This window comes from Microcebus murinus, chromosome 4, assembly GCF_040939455.1.
Source record: "Microcebus murinus isolate Inina chromosome 4, M.murinus_Inina_mat1.0, whole genome shotgun sequence".
NCBI lineage: Eukaryota > Metazoa > Chordata > Mammalia > Primates > Cheirogaleidae > Microcebus > Microcebus murinus.
In genome coordinates this window covers 97,134,831-97,151,339 of record NC_134107.1, presented here as the reverse complement: position 1 = coordinate 97,151,339, position 16,509 = coordinate 97,134,831, and the positions used below count along the sequence as shown (strand labels likewise).

At 37.4% G+C, this 16,509-nt stretch overlaps 1 protein-coding gene across 3 annotated transcripts in view; it reads right to left on the bottom strand.

Annotated features, from left to right (window-relative positions):
- KMT2A (lysine methyltransferase 2A) overlaps window positions 1-16,509 on the bottom strand; it is an 89,115-nt gene that overhangs the window by 33,257 nt on the left and 39,349 nt on the right. For 2 of the 3 annotated variants that reach the window (XM_076002562.1, XM_076002560.1), the window contains 17 exons: window positions 15,518-15,695; window positions 13,751-13,985; window positions 11,841-11,905; window positions 10,834-11,211; window positions 10,448-10,521; window positions 9,637-9,768; window positions 9,018-9,131; window positions 7,888-8,034; window positions 7,083-7,178; window positions 6,723-6,843; window positions 5,643-5,765; window positions 5,019-5,203; window positions 3,691-3,864; window positions 2,828-2,938; window positions 1,766-1,839; window positions 981-1,174; window positions 245-351 (listed from right to left, as the gene is read on the bottom strand). In XM_076002562.1, coding sequence (XP_075858677.1) covers window positions 245-351; window positions 981-1,174; window positions 1,766-1,839; window positions 2,828-2,938; window positions 3,691-3,864; window positions 5,019-5,203; window positions 5,643-5,765; window positions 6,723-6,843; window positions 7,083-7,178; window positions 7,888-8,034; window positions 9,018-9,131; window positions 9,637-9,768; window positions 10,448-10,521; window positions 10,834-11,211; window positions 11,841-11,905; window positions 13,751-13,985; window positions 15,518-15,695 — 2,508 coding nt within the window. The remainder of the gene's footprint in view (window positions 1-244; window positions 352-980; window positions 1,175-1,765; window positions 1,840-2,827; window positions 2,939-3,690; window positions 3,865-5,018; window positions 5,204-5,642; window positions 5,766-6,722; window positions 6,844-7,082; window positions 7,179-7,887; window positions 8,035-9,017; window positions 9,132-9,636; window positions 9,769-10,447; window positions 10,522-10,833; window positions 11,212-11,840; window positions 11,906-13,750; window positions 13,986-15,517; window positions 15,696-16,509) is intronic. The other variant, XM_076002561.1, reaches the window with a different exon arrangement.

Here is a 16,509-nt window from a genome sequence, read left to right as displayed (position 1 = left end):
CTGACTTTCACAATATCTTTTTAAGGAACTTCCAGTAGAAATTACTAGACATTAAGAGGTTAATTTAAGGCAAATCACCTTTTAAATCAACTAAATCAGTTATAAAAAAAACCTCCAAGTACTGCAAACTTAGTGCCAAACATTCATTAAGTAAACAGCACCCAGATATTAAGCATAGACACAAGGGATGAATAGGTTTTTTAGGGGTATCTATTAATAGGATCCCATATCTGAAAGTACTTACATTAGCACTGTCATCACCATAAGTCAAACATAATGCACATTGTCTGTTATCTTCTATGCCAGGGGGTGGGTTCAACTCTGGACTATCTTCTCGACTCCTATCAGTACCTTGAAACCCAAAACACATCCAATTAAAATTGGCAATTCTAGAGGCCAGGCATGGTGGCTCACACCTGTAACCCTAAGCACTTTGGGAGGCTGAGGCAGGAGGGTTGCTTGAGGTCAGGAGTTCAAGACCAGACTGGGTGATAATGAGACATCATCTCTACAAAAAATAAGCCAGGCATGATGGTACATGCCTATAGTCCCAATTATTTGGAGCTGAAACAGGAGGATTGCTTGAGTCCAGGCACTTGAGATTGCAGTGAGCTGTGATGACACCACTGCACTCTAGCCCAGGCAACCTTGTCGCAAAGGTTGAGCAAGACCTTGTCTCAAATACATAAATAAATAAAAATTTAAAAATAAAATAAAATAGACAATACTATGTCTGATTTTCAGGGAAAAGGACTTTTCGGAAAGTATACAGTTACACTATCTTACCATCTATGTTACAATACTCAAGAGTATTTATATCAAGTCCTTATCATCTCAAGTGAAGCAAATATAATGATTTTACTACATTCACGGATGACCTGAAAATTCCTGATATCCAAATATATTAAGTTTAGATTCACAAAGTCAGTCATTTATTTGCAGTTTGAGGGAAATACATGACTCGTCTTTAGGTGCCTTACTCAAAATTGGTGGTGTAGGAGGATGCAGAGGAGTTGGTGAGTCTGGTTCTCCAGGCCCTTTGGGTTTGGGAGCTGGAATGATTTTCTTCATTAAAGGAGGCTGCTCAGTGTGGCTGTTTTCCTCTCGCTCCTGCCACTGAGCATAATTATGGTCAAGTGAAGGTGGAAGCACTGCGTTTGGTAACATCCCACTGCTGAAAATAATTGATTCAACAAGTATTTATTGAACTCCTACAATATATCTAGAACTGTACAAAATAATTAAATTCTTGATATGCTCAAGTGCCCCATGCCCAAGCCATTCACAGAATGTAAGAATAAGTCACAGAATTTGCTTAAGTACACAGAGCATTAATATTTTTAAAAATATAATTTTAATATATAACTATCGGATCAACTTCTAGAAACAAATGAGCCCTATCAAAAATCAAAAGAATTTATTGGAATAATAATTAAAGGTTTCATATGGAGAATCAAGAGCCATAAAGAGCACAATTTGAACTGAATAAAATAGAACACTTTTCTACATGACTACATCACATATGTATTGTACGTATGCCATAAGTTAAACCAAGTTCCTTAAAACATAATACAAACGTAAAGGGGGGAAAAAGCAATAGCCTACAACAAACATTATTAAGTGTTGTCTCCAAACCAGCACTGAAAAGGCATTTCAACTGATTTCATTTTTAATATTAAAACCTCTTAACTTCAATCTAAAAATAGGAGAACTCTCAAATTTCTAGCTGATGAGGAGGAAAAAAAGTTATGCTGAATTTACTTACTTGCTTGATACTTTATTTGGCTCCCAAAACCTGGACTTTTTGACACTGAACCATGGAAAAACACGTTCCATTTGCTAAAAGGAAAACAAACAAAATGTAAACATGTGAACTTCATTTGGAAACCACATAAAAACCAACATCTTCACATCAGCTTCTCTGTCGATACGAGGATAATTTCAGGCCACCAAGGGAAAGATCCATTCACTCTGGCCACCTCACCAACTTCTTCCCAAAGAATGAGAGGATCAAGTTAAACCAAAAGATGTTTTACATACACAGCAAAGAAAAAGTAGATGAGAACAAATTGATTGTATTCATGGGATAATACTCATAAGCAATCATTAAAAATATGAACTAGGGACAGGAGCTATGTCTCACATCATTAATCCCAGCACTTTAGAAGACTGAGGAAGGAGGATCACCTGAGACCAGGGGCTTGAAACCAGCCTGGGCAACAGAGTGAGACCCTGTCTTTGCAAAATAATTTTTTTTTTTTTTTTTTTTTTTTTTTTTTTTTTTTTGAGACAGAGTCTCGCTTTGTTGCCCAGGCTAGAGTGAGTGCCGTGGCGTCCTAGCTCACAGCAACCTCAAACTCCTGGGCTCGAGTGATCCTTCTGCCTCAGCCTCCCGGGTAGCTGGGACTACAGGCATGCGCCACCATGCCCGGCTAATTTTTTTATATATATATATCAGTTGGCCAATTAATTTCTTTCTATTTATAGTAGAGACGGGGTCTCGCTCTTGCTCAGGCTGGTTTTGAACTCCTGACTTTGAGCAATCCGCCCGCCTCGGCCTCCCAAGAGCTAGGATTACAGGCGTGAGCCACAGCGCCCGGCCGCAAAATAATTTTTAAAAATTAGCCAGGCATAGTGGCACATGCCTGTAGACCTAACTACTCAGTAGGCTGACACCGGAGGATCACTTGTGTCCAGGAGTTGGAGGTTACAGCGAGCTATGATCATGCCACTGCACTCCACTTTGCAAGACAGAGCAAAACTCTGTCTCTAGAAAAAGTAAAAATAAAATAAAATTTAAAAACCATGAACTAGTGATATCATTCACCCGAATAAAGAAGGACTTGACCATGCTGTTGGCTTTTTTAATCTCTGGCTGGCCTCCATCTGAATTAATGGCTGCTTGAATAATCTTCACAATATCATCACTGAACTCCAACTGTATACAAAAACAAAACATTAATTATTCATAAAACAGTACCCTCTAAAAATCACTTCCTCTTCCCTCCTTAATCATCCAGCACAGAGATACAACAGAAAACTCACACCCTATTTTAATACACTGTAATTTTCTTCTCTTTGGCTGAGACCTTTGGGATTCAGTTCACAATTAACTTGTGACAATTGAGAGATACCAAGCTAATAAGGTATGAATGCAAACAATTAGCTGTACCATGATAAGTTACCTAAACAGGCTCACAATTTTTTATTTAGACTAAAATGAATAAACAACAGAATAGCACATATGGACCATAAGATAATAAATGATCATTTCTTATAATATTCTTAAAATCATAAAATTAACAAGCATCTATCTACAACTAAATACCTTATAAAGGAAGACACATTATTGAGATTTGATCTCAAAAGGGGAGAATCAATTAAATTTATATTAGCATTTTCCTCATAAACAGTTCTTAGTACTTCTTCTTAATATAAAAGTAATTTTCAGAGAACTCAGATGAAAGCCAAATAAAAGAACCACTTCCAGACAATTCCTTCCCTATCATGACCCTTCTTCTGAAACATAGAGCTAAAATAACTCACACTTTTTGGGTATCTAAAGCCATAACATTTCTAAATACTAATATAATATAAATCATTTAAAAATTTACTTATACCCAGCCTCATCAAGATCCAAGGAAGCTATATTGGCACTTGAAATTCTGCTAGTTTGCCGTAGAGACATACCACAGACATGTAGTTCCCTTGGTCCATTTTCCTCTTGACTCCTTCCAGATCTAAAGGCTGTTGATCATCCTGCTTGCTGACCTCAGTCAGAACTGGTGGATCAGGTCCTTCTGGGGAGCTGCGGGAAGGTATACTCTCCTCTGTCTCGGGATTTAAGTCCGGAGGCTTGGCAGCCTATTGCCAGGAAAGATATATTGCTTTTATCTAACACTAAAAATGAGGCATCCATGCAAATTCTATCAAAATTAATAGCACTCTGGGAGGCCGAGGTAGGTGGATTGCTCGAGGTCAGGAGTTCAAGACCAGCCTAAGCAAGAGTGAGACCCCACCTCTCCTATAAATAGAAAGAAATTAATTGGCTAACTAATATATATAGAAAAAATTAGCCAGGCATGGTGGCACATGCCTGTAGTCCCAGCTACTTGGGAGGCTGAGGCAGACGGATTGCTTGAGCCCAGGAGATTGAGGTTGCTGTGAGCTAGGCTGACGCCACGGCGCTCACTCTAGTCTGAGCAACAAAGCAAGACTCCATCTCAAAAAAAAAAAAAATTAATAAAGATGAATGATTCATACCATAAAATCCAAAGAACATGAAAATAATCAGAGATTTATCAAACAGGAAAGGAAGGCTAAAATGAGCCTATTATCTAATAGCATGGCTAGACTAACTTAGGAATTTTGCTTGATAATTTCCAAACCTAGTTATGGAGAAAATGAAACTGTGCTCAGTTCCTTTTGAGTATGACACAGATAGCAGCTATTTGAAAAATAGAGCTCTATTAAAAGATAAAATACCAGCCTAGTTCTCTAAGTTAGAGTTATCCATGTGGTTTTTCCAATATTATACTTTGTGCTCCCTATGACAACCTTATAAACACATAGTTCACAAATTACACGGACAAAAGTAGTGGTCTTCAAATTATCACTATAACTGCCTCCTATCTTAACTGCTCCTGCCCCTAGGCTCTAGCCTCTTCAATTCTTCCTGTCCACCCCAGTCATTTTTTCTCTAAAAATCAACTCTGATCAGGTTACTCTCTTGGGTGAAGTCCTTCATTGGCTCCACATCACCTTCAAAGTAAAAAGTCCAAATTTCTTATTATAACTGTAAGGCCTTTGAAGATATGGCCCCTTCCTATTGCTTACTCCAAAGAAGGTCCTACTGTTGGCTCTAAAAATTTTCCTAATGGTTATAGCCAAAACAAGTAACTACAAAACCAAATGAAGAATGAACTACAACAAAACAAAACAAAAACCCTCTCATTCCACTACTAGGTAAAAACTACCTAAGAACAAGCTCTCAAAAACCAAAGTGAGACTCGGCCTACCTGCCGGTAGCGTAACAAATGGCTGGTAGTCCGAGAATTCAACAAGGCTGTCAGAACTTGCTTCAGAGAAATCTGTAGTTCTTTTTCAAGGGCCAGTCGCCATTCTGCAGGGTGCCGCTCAGTACAGTTCACACAAGTGTAGGCCACACTTTCTGGCAGATTAGATAGAATCTCATACATCTCATCTAGGAAAACAAAAACCTACAATGATGAGGCCCTCTGAAGAGTGGGAGAGAGAGAAAAGAGGAAACTATTCCACTGAACTTACTATAAAGTTGTATGTTAGGAACCACATTAAGATTCTAATATCCCCATGGATATCCCACACACTGATCTGCAAAAGGGACATTATCAATTAAGATTATCAATTAATCTGGGATTTGGTTATTAGAGAATCAATAGGTTATGGTACCCACAAAGGACAGCAAATAAATACTTTAAAGGCAGGTGCTCAAGATAAGCAAGCACAAATGTAACAAGATGCTGCTTATTCTTGAGACCAAAAAATAAACTAGAAAAGACTTAAAATAACAACACTATCGTAATTTTCATTTTATAGTACTCTAGGGGCTGTAAATGCAGTAGTACCTAGAAAGAAGAAAACTGTAATAAAAAGACTCCAACCTTCTGTACCTGAAAGATTCTCACATTTGGAATGGACCCAGCGATCACACTTCCCACATTGCATCATCTTACTCTCATAGTCATCATCATCATAACATTTGTCACAGAGAGGGCAGAAGTTTCCTGAAAGCAAAGCCAAGTTTACAGCAGTGCTTTGGCTTACACATCAATGCTTTTAAGGCCCTTGACTTATGCATGCCAACCTAATTTAAAATCTATATTCTTCTGGAATCATTTACAAACATCAGCATGGATCTACTATGGAATGTTCACACATCTGCAAAGTGTCAAGATTGTACTGAGCTCCTAGAATATGCATAGAAAAGCTTCATATATGCTGCTAGTTCTCTTTAGACCCATTTATAAAGGTCATGAGGTAGATTTTAAAAATAACATAATAGAAAAAGAATGGAAGAGAGAACTTTACCTCTTAAACATTTGAAAGAAATGTTTAAAAATATGTCTAGGTAGGAGTAAGAAATAGTTAATTTAAATATTTTCCTTATTCCTTGTGTGTTTACCTTAGAGCTTAGAGCACCACTTCCTAAAATTTAGTAGTATGCACAACCTTCATAAATTTGCTTTATTCATAGATCTCCTCAATAACTTTTTACTTAATAGACTTCTTTAAATTGATCTGTTTATGTTATTTAAAATAACTTTAGTAATGAATTTTATATCATCATTATCCTAAGTCAGTAAATTAATGGGTTTAATATATTAGTTATAATTTTTTCTAGCAAACTATTAAAATAAAATGTTTGATTACTACCTAAAATCATTTCTCAAACAACCAAATGTATATGTACCGCACTTTGGGAAATATTAGCGTAGAGCATTTCTTTGTCGTTAGCTATAATAAAAAGTCCCCTTAATTCTTCCCATACAAGCTAACAACACATTTCTAGTCGCCAAGGTTTCTATGCAAAGAACAAAAACAAGAACTTAATAAATGAGTCTAAATGGTATCCTTGACATAATGGGTAAGATTTTTTATTTCCTTCCATTAGAGTGTCTAGTTCACCCACAAAACACCAAGTACAGCCTCTAAAAGTTGAAAAAACTGACTTTTTGGGGTACCTTTAGCAAAGAGTTTGGCACAATCATGGCACAGTGAGAAATCATGAGACCACTGTGCATCCCACCCTTTGCCTGGGGTTGTGGACCCACAGCTCTTACAGCGAACACACTTGGTACAGATCTGGAAAAGAAGAAAAAATTCAATAGGAATTTCTTATTTTTAATACCTTTCTTAATTAAAAAGATCTCAAACACAATCTATTTCTAGTTTTCATTTCTCTGCTGGGATGATTCCCTTGTAATGAGGCAAAAACACTGTTATACTGACATCTTCTACTAAGGATATTCCTATTACAAGTTGTGTAAGCCCAACAGTCCCATGACAAATATTTTGAAATAGCATATAACATGTATACTCACCCAAACTTTCTTTTTCTTTGTGGGTTTGGTGGGGTAGTTTGGTCCCAGGCACTCAGGGTGATAGCTGTTTCGGCACTTATTACACTCCAGTAGCTGCTATAAGAAAATATAATGGCAAGAAGGTGGGCATCACATTACTTTCACTTAAACATCTATTACTTAGTATCTAATTTCAAATTTACCTGTAAGTAAGTACAGCATATCATTTTAACAGTGTATATTTCCTCATACACTATTCCTAATTAAAGGACAGGGATTTATTTCCTATCAAAAGCATTTAATGATGAGTATTCTTATCCAGTAGATTTGACTTATTTTTGGAATTTTATCAAATATCTTGTTTTCTGCTATATTCCCCAAATTAAAACACAAAAATAGGCAATTGATTATAGTCAAAATAGAAAAGAATATAGATATAAAATTCTAAATTAGAAGGCAGACAGAGAGATACTCTTAAGTATAGTCAGTATCCATGGGGAATTGGTCCCAGGATGCCCTCGACCCTGCCCTGCAAGACACCAAAATCCACGTATGCTCAAGTCCCCTTATACAAAAGTATATGTAGATAAATTATGCATATCCTCCTGTATACTTTAAATCATCTCTAGGTTACTTACATATAACACCTAATACAATGTAACACTATATTGTTTAGGGAATGATGACAAGAAAAAAAGTCTACATGTTCAGTATAGATACAAACATCTATTTTTTCCAAATATTTTCAATTTGAGGTTGGTTGAATCCACGGATGCAGAACTCAGCTATAGAAAGCCAACTGTAGTTCTATTACTTAGTTTTGTACCTTTGTAGCCTGATGTTGTCTTCCACAAACATGACAGAACTTGCAGCGACGACAACACCAGTTTTCCAGCTGGTCCTCCAGGGGGCGCTCGTTCTCCTCTAAACAAAACTTATGGAACGGTTCACAACAGACTTGGCAATACACAAACTGTAGAAGATGGGAACATAGAAGTCAAATAAAGTGTAGAAAAAAATATCAGCCATACTTTACTTACATACTTTGGGTTTTAGGAGTCCACTGGTATATATTTAGTTCAATATATATTCATTAAGCAATGACTATGTAAAAAAGTGCAGTATTGGACACTGCAGGAGATTCAGGGGACTAAAGTGGTAATAATACAAGAATTACTAAGTAACAAAATAAATAGAATCCAAAATTTCCAGTTTTTGGTCACTAGAGGCTTTAATGCATCAACCTGCCATGTGAGTTGTATTTAACTCACACTAGTTTTGAGCCAGGGACCTCATGAGAACTATTTCTCAAGTTGCATATAACTTGTGCAACAGAAAACAATAAAAAATAAAAAAATTTTTCATTGCAGTGGAAAATATTATTTTGTTTTTGAAGTTTTAATTCTATTTTTGTAATAAAACACTATGGCCCAAAGGAAATTTTTTTCTAGTGCGGCAGTCAATGTGTTAATGATGCCTGTCCCCTCTCCCCACGTATTTATTTCTCGTTTTATAAATTATCTATTTCTGTCATTTGTCTCTTTCTCATTGGATGTTATTCCTTTTTCTCATTAATTGCTAAGAGGTCTTTATAGACAACGGAGCTTTAGTATTCAATATAAAACAACCATCAATAGCATCCCTTTTTATAGAAGAACACTATATCATTTTTCCCATGCTTGGACCTCTAACCAGAAAAATCACGAATCTAATAAAGAATCAATTTAAGAGATGAGATTATTAAACTTTTCACCCTCGATAATTTTGCTACTCTATTAAGAAGCAGATTCCTTCCTGAATTCTCTAACAAACTTTAAAATATTTCCCTAGCTGTCTTAAACAGGGGATAGTACCTGCTAAATATCAACAAAACAGAATATAATAATTTCTTTCATTCACAGCAAAATAATGTATCATTATGTACTTTCTGGAGTACAAAGAAGCAGGATGCCTTACCTCTACATGCCCACTACTGGCACAGAGAAAGCAAACCACTCTGGGTGTTATAGGAACAGAGGTCAAGATTCCTAAGCCTCCCATATCCCACACGTTTTCTGCTTCACAATCCTCCTGTGGGAGAGAAAGATCACTTATGAAAAGTTTCACAACGACACAACTTTGGATTGAAAATAAGGATGAAAAGTACATTTCAATGAGTCTGAAAATAACTGCTGCTTTTAAAAATTTTGATCTCCAACACAAAATATTAAAAGACTCACCTGTTTGCTCAATTCATATTAAATATATTACAAAGATATACTGGGACTGAATATCCCTTAGAGTTTTGTAACCCAAACAATCATCATGGTATGACAATTCCTATATGATGGAATTATTTCTGTAGATACTGCTCAGGATGGGAAGAATGTTTCAATACCTTCTTCAGTCAGTTCACAAACAATGACCTCATAACTCTAACTAAAGATCTCATATCCTCGAACCTATCTCCTAATGGTAGTTATTATTTTTTCCCCAGTTGGTGCTAATTTCTTCTTTCAACACCTTTGGTAGCACCATTTTCTTTCTTTAAGGTCCATGACACTCAATATACAACACAATCACTAGACACCTTTACCTTAAAGTCCACTCTGATCCTGTGGACCCCATCTGCTGGGATTTTTTGCTTAGAACTATTGCCATTGGAGAGAGTGCTGAGGATGTTCAAAGTGCCTGCATTCTCAGGCTTATTGATGGGAGGTGGTTTTTCCTAGGGAAACAGAAGATGAATATAGAACAAAACCACAGCCTACTTGCCTTCACATTTGCAGTAGACAATAATGCAAATGACAAATCTTGTTAATAGACCTGAAAAACATGTTTCCAACATAAGTATCCTTAAAGAAGAGAAACAATCTTCAGAAGTTTCTTAAATCTTCTCTCTAATAAATAAGGTGATTTTTATAGACAAATATTGCAAAAGGCTGTTGAGGGCAAAGAACATTTATGCTAAGTGGCCTGCAGAGTAAGTAGATTCCTAGGCTAGAACATGTAGAGCCACAAAGAAGGGAAAAGCAATAAAGGATAGACAAAAAAAAGAAATGGGCTAAAGCCCAAACCTGAAACTCTATCTCTACAAAATATAGAAAATCAGCCAGGCATGGTGGTGCACGCCTATAGTCTGAGCTACTCAGGAGGCTGAGGCAGGAGAATCACTTGAGCCTAGGAGTTTGAGGCTGCAGTGAGCTATGATGACGCCACTGCACTCTAACCTGGGTGACAGAGTGAGATACTGTCTCAAAAAGGAAAAAAAAAAAAAAAAAAAGAAATTTCATCACCATCTACATAGAAGCAGAAATGTAATTTCATGGAATTGTCAAGGATAAGGCTTTTCCCTACAAAACAGAACATATCCCTGAGGAATGGCAGAGAAACAAATCTCTCCTCACCTTTTCTTTTGGTTTTTGTTTTACAGGGATACTTGGGCGGGGAGCCACTTTTTTCTGCTTGCTTTGCTCTGAACCTAAAGAATTCAAAATAAATAGCAGTCAGATGCTGACAATGACTACTTTAGGATCGACTGGCCTGTGAAGAAAGGGGTGTTAGAAAAAACAAAAAAACTATTTCAACTCCAAGTTTCAAACAGGAAATTAAGACAATATTTCCAATTTAACCAGGTTTTTTTTTGCTTCTATTTCTTTATTATTATAATAGTTAAAAGCTGGAACCGAAGACTTAAAATTATACATTTCATGTTTCCAAATGCTGTTTAAGACATCAGTGCTTCTTTGCTAGTACATGTGGTTTAACATTCCTTCTTGCCTTCCTGACTCACCTGATTCTGGTGGTGGAGGCTGCTTTTTCTTGGGCTCACTAGGAGTGGTCTTGGGAACTTCTTTTCTTGGTGGTCCTGTGCTAGGTGGCTGTGGGGGGATGACTGGTGCTGGCTGGGAGACCTGCTTGCTGGACTTCCTGGAAGCTGGAGTGGTGACTTGTTTAGATTCAGGCCCAGGGGCAGAGGCATTCCCTTCTTCACTCTTTTCCTCAATGGGCTTTCGTGGAGGAGGCTCACTACTGCTTTTCTTTGGGGCAGGATCCTCTCTTGTTGATGGGGCAGGTTTTTGACTAGAGTCTACCACATTCTTCACAACATTGCTCTCTTTGCTCTCTTTCTTTTCACTGGTCTTAGACTTTTTCTCTTTCTTTTTCACAGCTAGGGGAAAAAACAACAACAACAAAAATCAACAAGATCATCTCTCTATAAGCAAAAATAATTTTATTTGAAATGAAAATATTGGGCTGGGTGCAGTGGCTCACGCCTATAATCCTAGCACTCTTAGAAGCCGAGGCAGGAGGATCACTTGAGCTCAGGAGTTTGAGACAAGCCTGAGCAAGAGCGAGATTCTGTCTCTACTATAAAATAGAAAGAAATTAGCCAAATGACTAAAAATAGAAAAAAATTAGCCACGCATGGTGGCGCATGCCTGTAGTACCAGCTACCTGGAAGGCTGAGGCAGGAGGATCGCTTGAACCCAGGAGTTTGAGGTTGCTATGAGGGCTGACGCCATGGCACTCTAGCCCAGGCAAGAGAGTGAGACTCTGTCTCAAAAAAAAAAAATTCTTTTTATTATGGAAAATTTCAAACATGCCCAAAAATATAGGAAATAGTCAAATGAACCCCCATGAACCTCTATTACACAGCTTCAATAACCACCAACTCCCAGGGAAAGAGTAGTATTTAAAAATCAGAAATAAAACTAGTATTTTCTTCTACTACTGGATATGCCCAACTACACTGCATTAAAGCAGGGAGCATTTGGGGGAAGACTTTTGTAACACTACCTTTAGCTTGCTTCTGAAGGTAGGCTTTGGAAGGCATCCATTGTAGATTCTGACATTTTCTCATCCTAGGATAATAAAGGATAAACCATAAAATAAATTACATTTAGAAGAGAAGCAATTGAAACAAGAATTCATTTGTCTGTTAAGAATCAGTGAATCTTTATTCAGGTTCATTGTTATAGTTGAAAAAAGGACTACTCATTACTCAGATTAAATCTGAGCATTTGAATCCTTGGATCAGCAATTTTGCCTAATTTTAGGATCTAAAAGGAGAAAATATAAAATTATTTTTGACTCAAATCTCTTGTAATCTAATACTGATCAGCACTATACACAAAATGATCAGTCAATATTTTTTGTAGTCAAATCAGTACTGCTCTCTTATGAGACTGATATTCATATAGTAATCTGAAAAAAAATGGACTAAAATGATCAAACAAGTCCTTTGCCACTACAGTACTATCATGATATCTCATGACATTTATATATATACATATATATATATATATATATTACCCCTCAATTTAAATTTAATAAAACTCAAACTTAATTTGGAGCCTACAATCACACCAAATCTATTTCAACCCTTAAATCTGGTGCAATTTTACTTTGCTATCATATACCTTTTTACAATCTGTGAATTATCTCACTTCTATCCACTAATGGGACTAAGATTCTTGCTAAAGGCCAGACCAAATCAAAAAACCAAAATACTTCTTCTCCCCTAAAACTCTCCTCTCAGGTAAATAATGCAGCATTTCTCCCAATTATGCTTTATATGAATCTCCTTCCTTCCTCCCTCAAATATCTATTCCTTGTGCCAGTTTACAAGATGTTCAATCATGAAAATTTCCTTGATTGCAGGGAAATGCAACCTCCTTGATTCATTTTAAACAAATTATCTCAGATGGCAGAAAGTATACTGACTAAAAAAGGGGAGACAGGGTAATAAAAAATTCCATATCAAAAATTACATATGGGCCGAGCACAGTGGCTCACACCTATAATCCTAGCACTCTGGGAGGCTGAGGCCGGGAGGATTGCTCAAGGTCAGGAGTTTGAAACCAGCCTGAGCAAGAGCGAGACCCCATCTCTACTAAAAATGGAAATTAATTGGCCAACTAAATATATATATATACAAAAAAAAAAAATTAGCCAGGCATGGTGGTGCGTGCCTGTAGTCCCAACTACTCGGGAGGCTGAGGCAGTAGGATCACTTGAACCCAGGAGATTGAGGTTGCTGTGAGCTAGGCTGATGCCATGGAACTCACTCTAGCCTGAGAAACAAAGTGAGACTCTGTCTCAAAAAAAAAAAAGAAGAAAGAAAAAATTACATGTGCATAAAAATATTCTAAGACAGAATCAGAACACATAAATTTTTGCAAGGTATCACCAATGTTTCCTGAATGTCATATAGATATATAAGTGATTTCAGTTGACCCAATAAATATTATGTATAAAGTTGTTAGTTTTAAGTGGAAACCCTCCAGAACTGCACTGTCTGATATGGTAGCCACTAGCTACATGTGGCTATTTAAATTTAAGTTAATTGAAATTAAATGAAATAAAAAATACAGTTCCTCGGTCACACTAACCATGTCAAGTACTCATTAGCTACATGTGGCAAATGGCTGGCATATTAAACTTAACATTTCCATTATTGTTGTCTACTGTTCCAATAGAACATTTCCATTACTGCAGAATGTTCTATTAGATAACATTGCTCCACAGTATCTCTTATTTAAGCACACTCCAAACCTAAACACAACACAAAATCCAATTCTGCAACTAATCTTGCAACTCAGTACAATCACATTCAGCTTCCTGATGCATCTCTTCAACAAACTAGGGATAAATAAGCAATCTTCATTGCTGAGAAGTCAACAGCTCAGAATAAAACACCCACTCACTTGCAGCACTGCTTCTTTATATTACGGCCACCAAACTTGGGCTTGTCTAAGCAATTTGTACAAACACCACAGTCCTCAGGCACCTGGCAGCCGGGACACTGCCCACAACGCCTCGACCGCCGTCCCTTCTTTACTGGAGGTTCCTGAGGTGCCTTGTTTCTGGTGACAGGTTTAATTGGTTTGATGGGTGGAGCGAGGGGTTCAGCATCTTCTGAGCCAGCAATGGATGACTTATCTGTTAGAGAAATATGTCATTAGTTCTGAAGGAGTGTCAAATACCTTCTTGGGAGTATAGGGGGAGATCCTCACAATCGCTTTAAATCATTAGATACGTTCAAACCTCATTTTAATTGGTACTCCAAAAATGAAATACATTATAATAAAAATATTCATCTGTAGAACTCAGTCTGTTTTGAATAATTATTTAAATGTTTAAAAATCACTATAACTTCCATCTTGATGAAATCAAAACTCTAAATACTGAAAATAAAATAGTCTAACCTAAAATCAAGAATATGAACCAAATGCTTCTAAAGATTCTCTAAACCTTTATGAGAGGCTACCCCACATTTAACCCTCTGCACTTGGATGTCGAGTGTGACTCGACATGGTTAGCAAAAATTATAGAGATTAAAATTATTCTTTAAATGTATCAATAATTTGAAATATTAAAAAATCCAAATAAATAAGTTTGTATGAAAAGAAACTCCAGTTTTTTATTCTACTGCCGCGCTTTGTAAAATCTGGGGTATTTAAAAAATTAAATCCCGAGTAGAATAAAGGAATCGAGAAAAAAGCAAGCGAGTGCAAAGGGTTAAGAACTATATGGTGGCCATGAGAATGCCTCACAGAACTCCAATTACAGAAAGCATAACTGATCCAGGGCCCCAGCTGCTGTGTTCTGAAATCCAGTGGTGCAAACAGGCAATACCATGAGTCACTTCCAGGCAGTGACGGGATGCAGCAGGGATACTAAAGTAGTTCTATTTTCTGAGAGACACAAGACTCCTCTGACAGCCAACTTTTGCTCAAAGACTGCCCGACAGCCTTGCCAAACCTTTCTTACACTGTACAGAAGTCTAAGAAGGTTCTTTCCAAACTTCCTTCCCCCTTTCCTTCATGGGGGTTAGATTAGTATCAGACTGACAGCTCTCCCAGCCTTCCCTGGCTACCTCCTCATATTCTTTCTCAGGCATTTTCTCTAATAAAATCTTCATGCAGCTGGGCATGGTGGCTCACGCCTGTAATCCTAGCACTCTGGAAGAGACGGCCGGATCGCTCTCAAAGTCAGGAGCTCGAAACCAGCCTGTGCAAGAGCAAGACCCCATCTCTACTAAAAATAAAAAGAAATTAATTGGCCAACTAAAAATATATAGAAAATATTAGCCGGGCATGGTGGCACATGCCTGCAGTCCCAGCTACTCAGGAGGCTGGGGCAGAAGGATCACTTGAGCCCAGGAGATTGAGGTTGCTGTGAGCTAGGCTGATGCCATGGCACTCTAGCTCAGGCAACACAATGAGACTCAGTCTCGAAAAAAAAAAAAATTCTTGACATTGGTTCCAGTAAAATAAATATATTAAAAAAAGAAAAAGAAAAAAAATACTAATAAAATAAAATAAAATAAAATTTTATGCATTTAATCTCCTCTCACCATCTGCTTTTCAGAGGACCTAGACTAACTATGAAGAGCCTACTAAGCATCCCAGAATGATCAGCAAACAAATCAAAAGTCTGCTCAGGCTCCAAGGTTGACCTCCCTGACCTACCATCATTCCCCATGGAAGACAATATCTTTTCTCGTTCTTCCCATGGTAAGGCACTCAGGGTGGGCATGTCATCAGGAAACACAGCTCTTTTCCGGCCAAGGGCAACAGCCGCTCTTCTGCAGACATGTTTAATCCGGGGTCCTCGCACAGAAGTCTCTGATGAATCACTTTCTTGACCCTGAATATGAGGCAAACCAAAAACAAACAATAACAACCATACATATTGAAAATATAATTAAAAGGTATTATGAAGCCAAGGTATACTTGATCAATTTAATTATGATCTAGAATCAAAACATACCTAGAATCAAAACATTCTAGTTATTCCCATCTGATAAATCATATTAATATATAGAAATCAACTATTTCTGCATCCTAAAATTAGCAGCAAAAAAAAAAAAGGCCTTTAATCAAAAAATAGAAAACAACTAAGTTTCTAATCCCAATGATACTACTTCTTTAAAATTCCCCTCAAAATTCAAGCTGCCAGTCTATATTATCAAAAAGTGTAGTCTGGGCCAGGCATGGTGGTTCATGCCTGTAATCCTAGTACTCTGGGAGGCTGAGGCAGGAGGATCGCTTGAGCTCAGGAGTTTGAGACCAGCCTGAGCAAGAGCGAGACCCCGTCTCTACTAAAAATAGAAAGAAATTGGCCAAACAACTAAAAAATAGAAAAAATTAGCCGGGCATGGTGGCACATGCCTGTAGTCCCAGCTACCTGGGAAGCTGAGGCAGGAGGATCACTTGAGCCCAGGAGTTTGAGGTTGCTGTGAGCTAGGCTGAAGCCAGGGCACTCTAGCCTGGGCAACAGAGTGAGACTGTCTCAAAAAAAAGCTCAGTCTGGTATAAATAGACTATCTAACTGCAGGCTATTTCTTATATTTCCTTGATTAAGAGAGAAATAGGGGGAAAATAATCTATAAATGGAAGTATAAAAGGCCATGGCTCCAAATAGAAATGTATCACATTTTAAAGAGCCACTGCTCCTATCA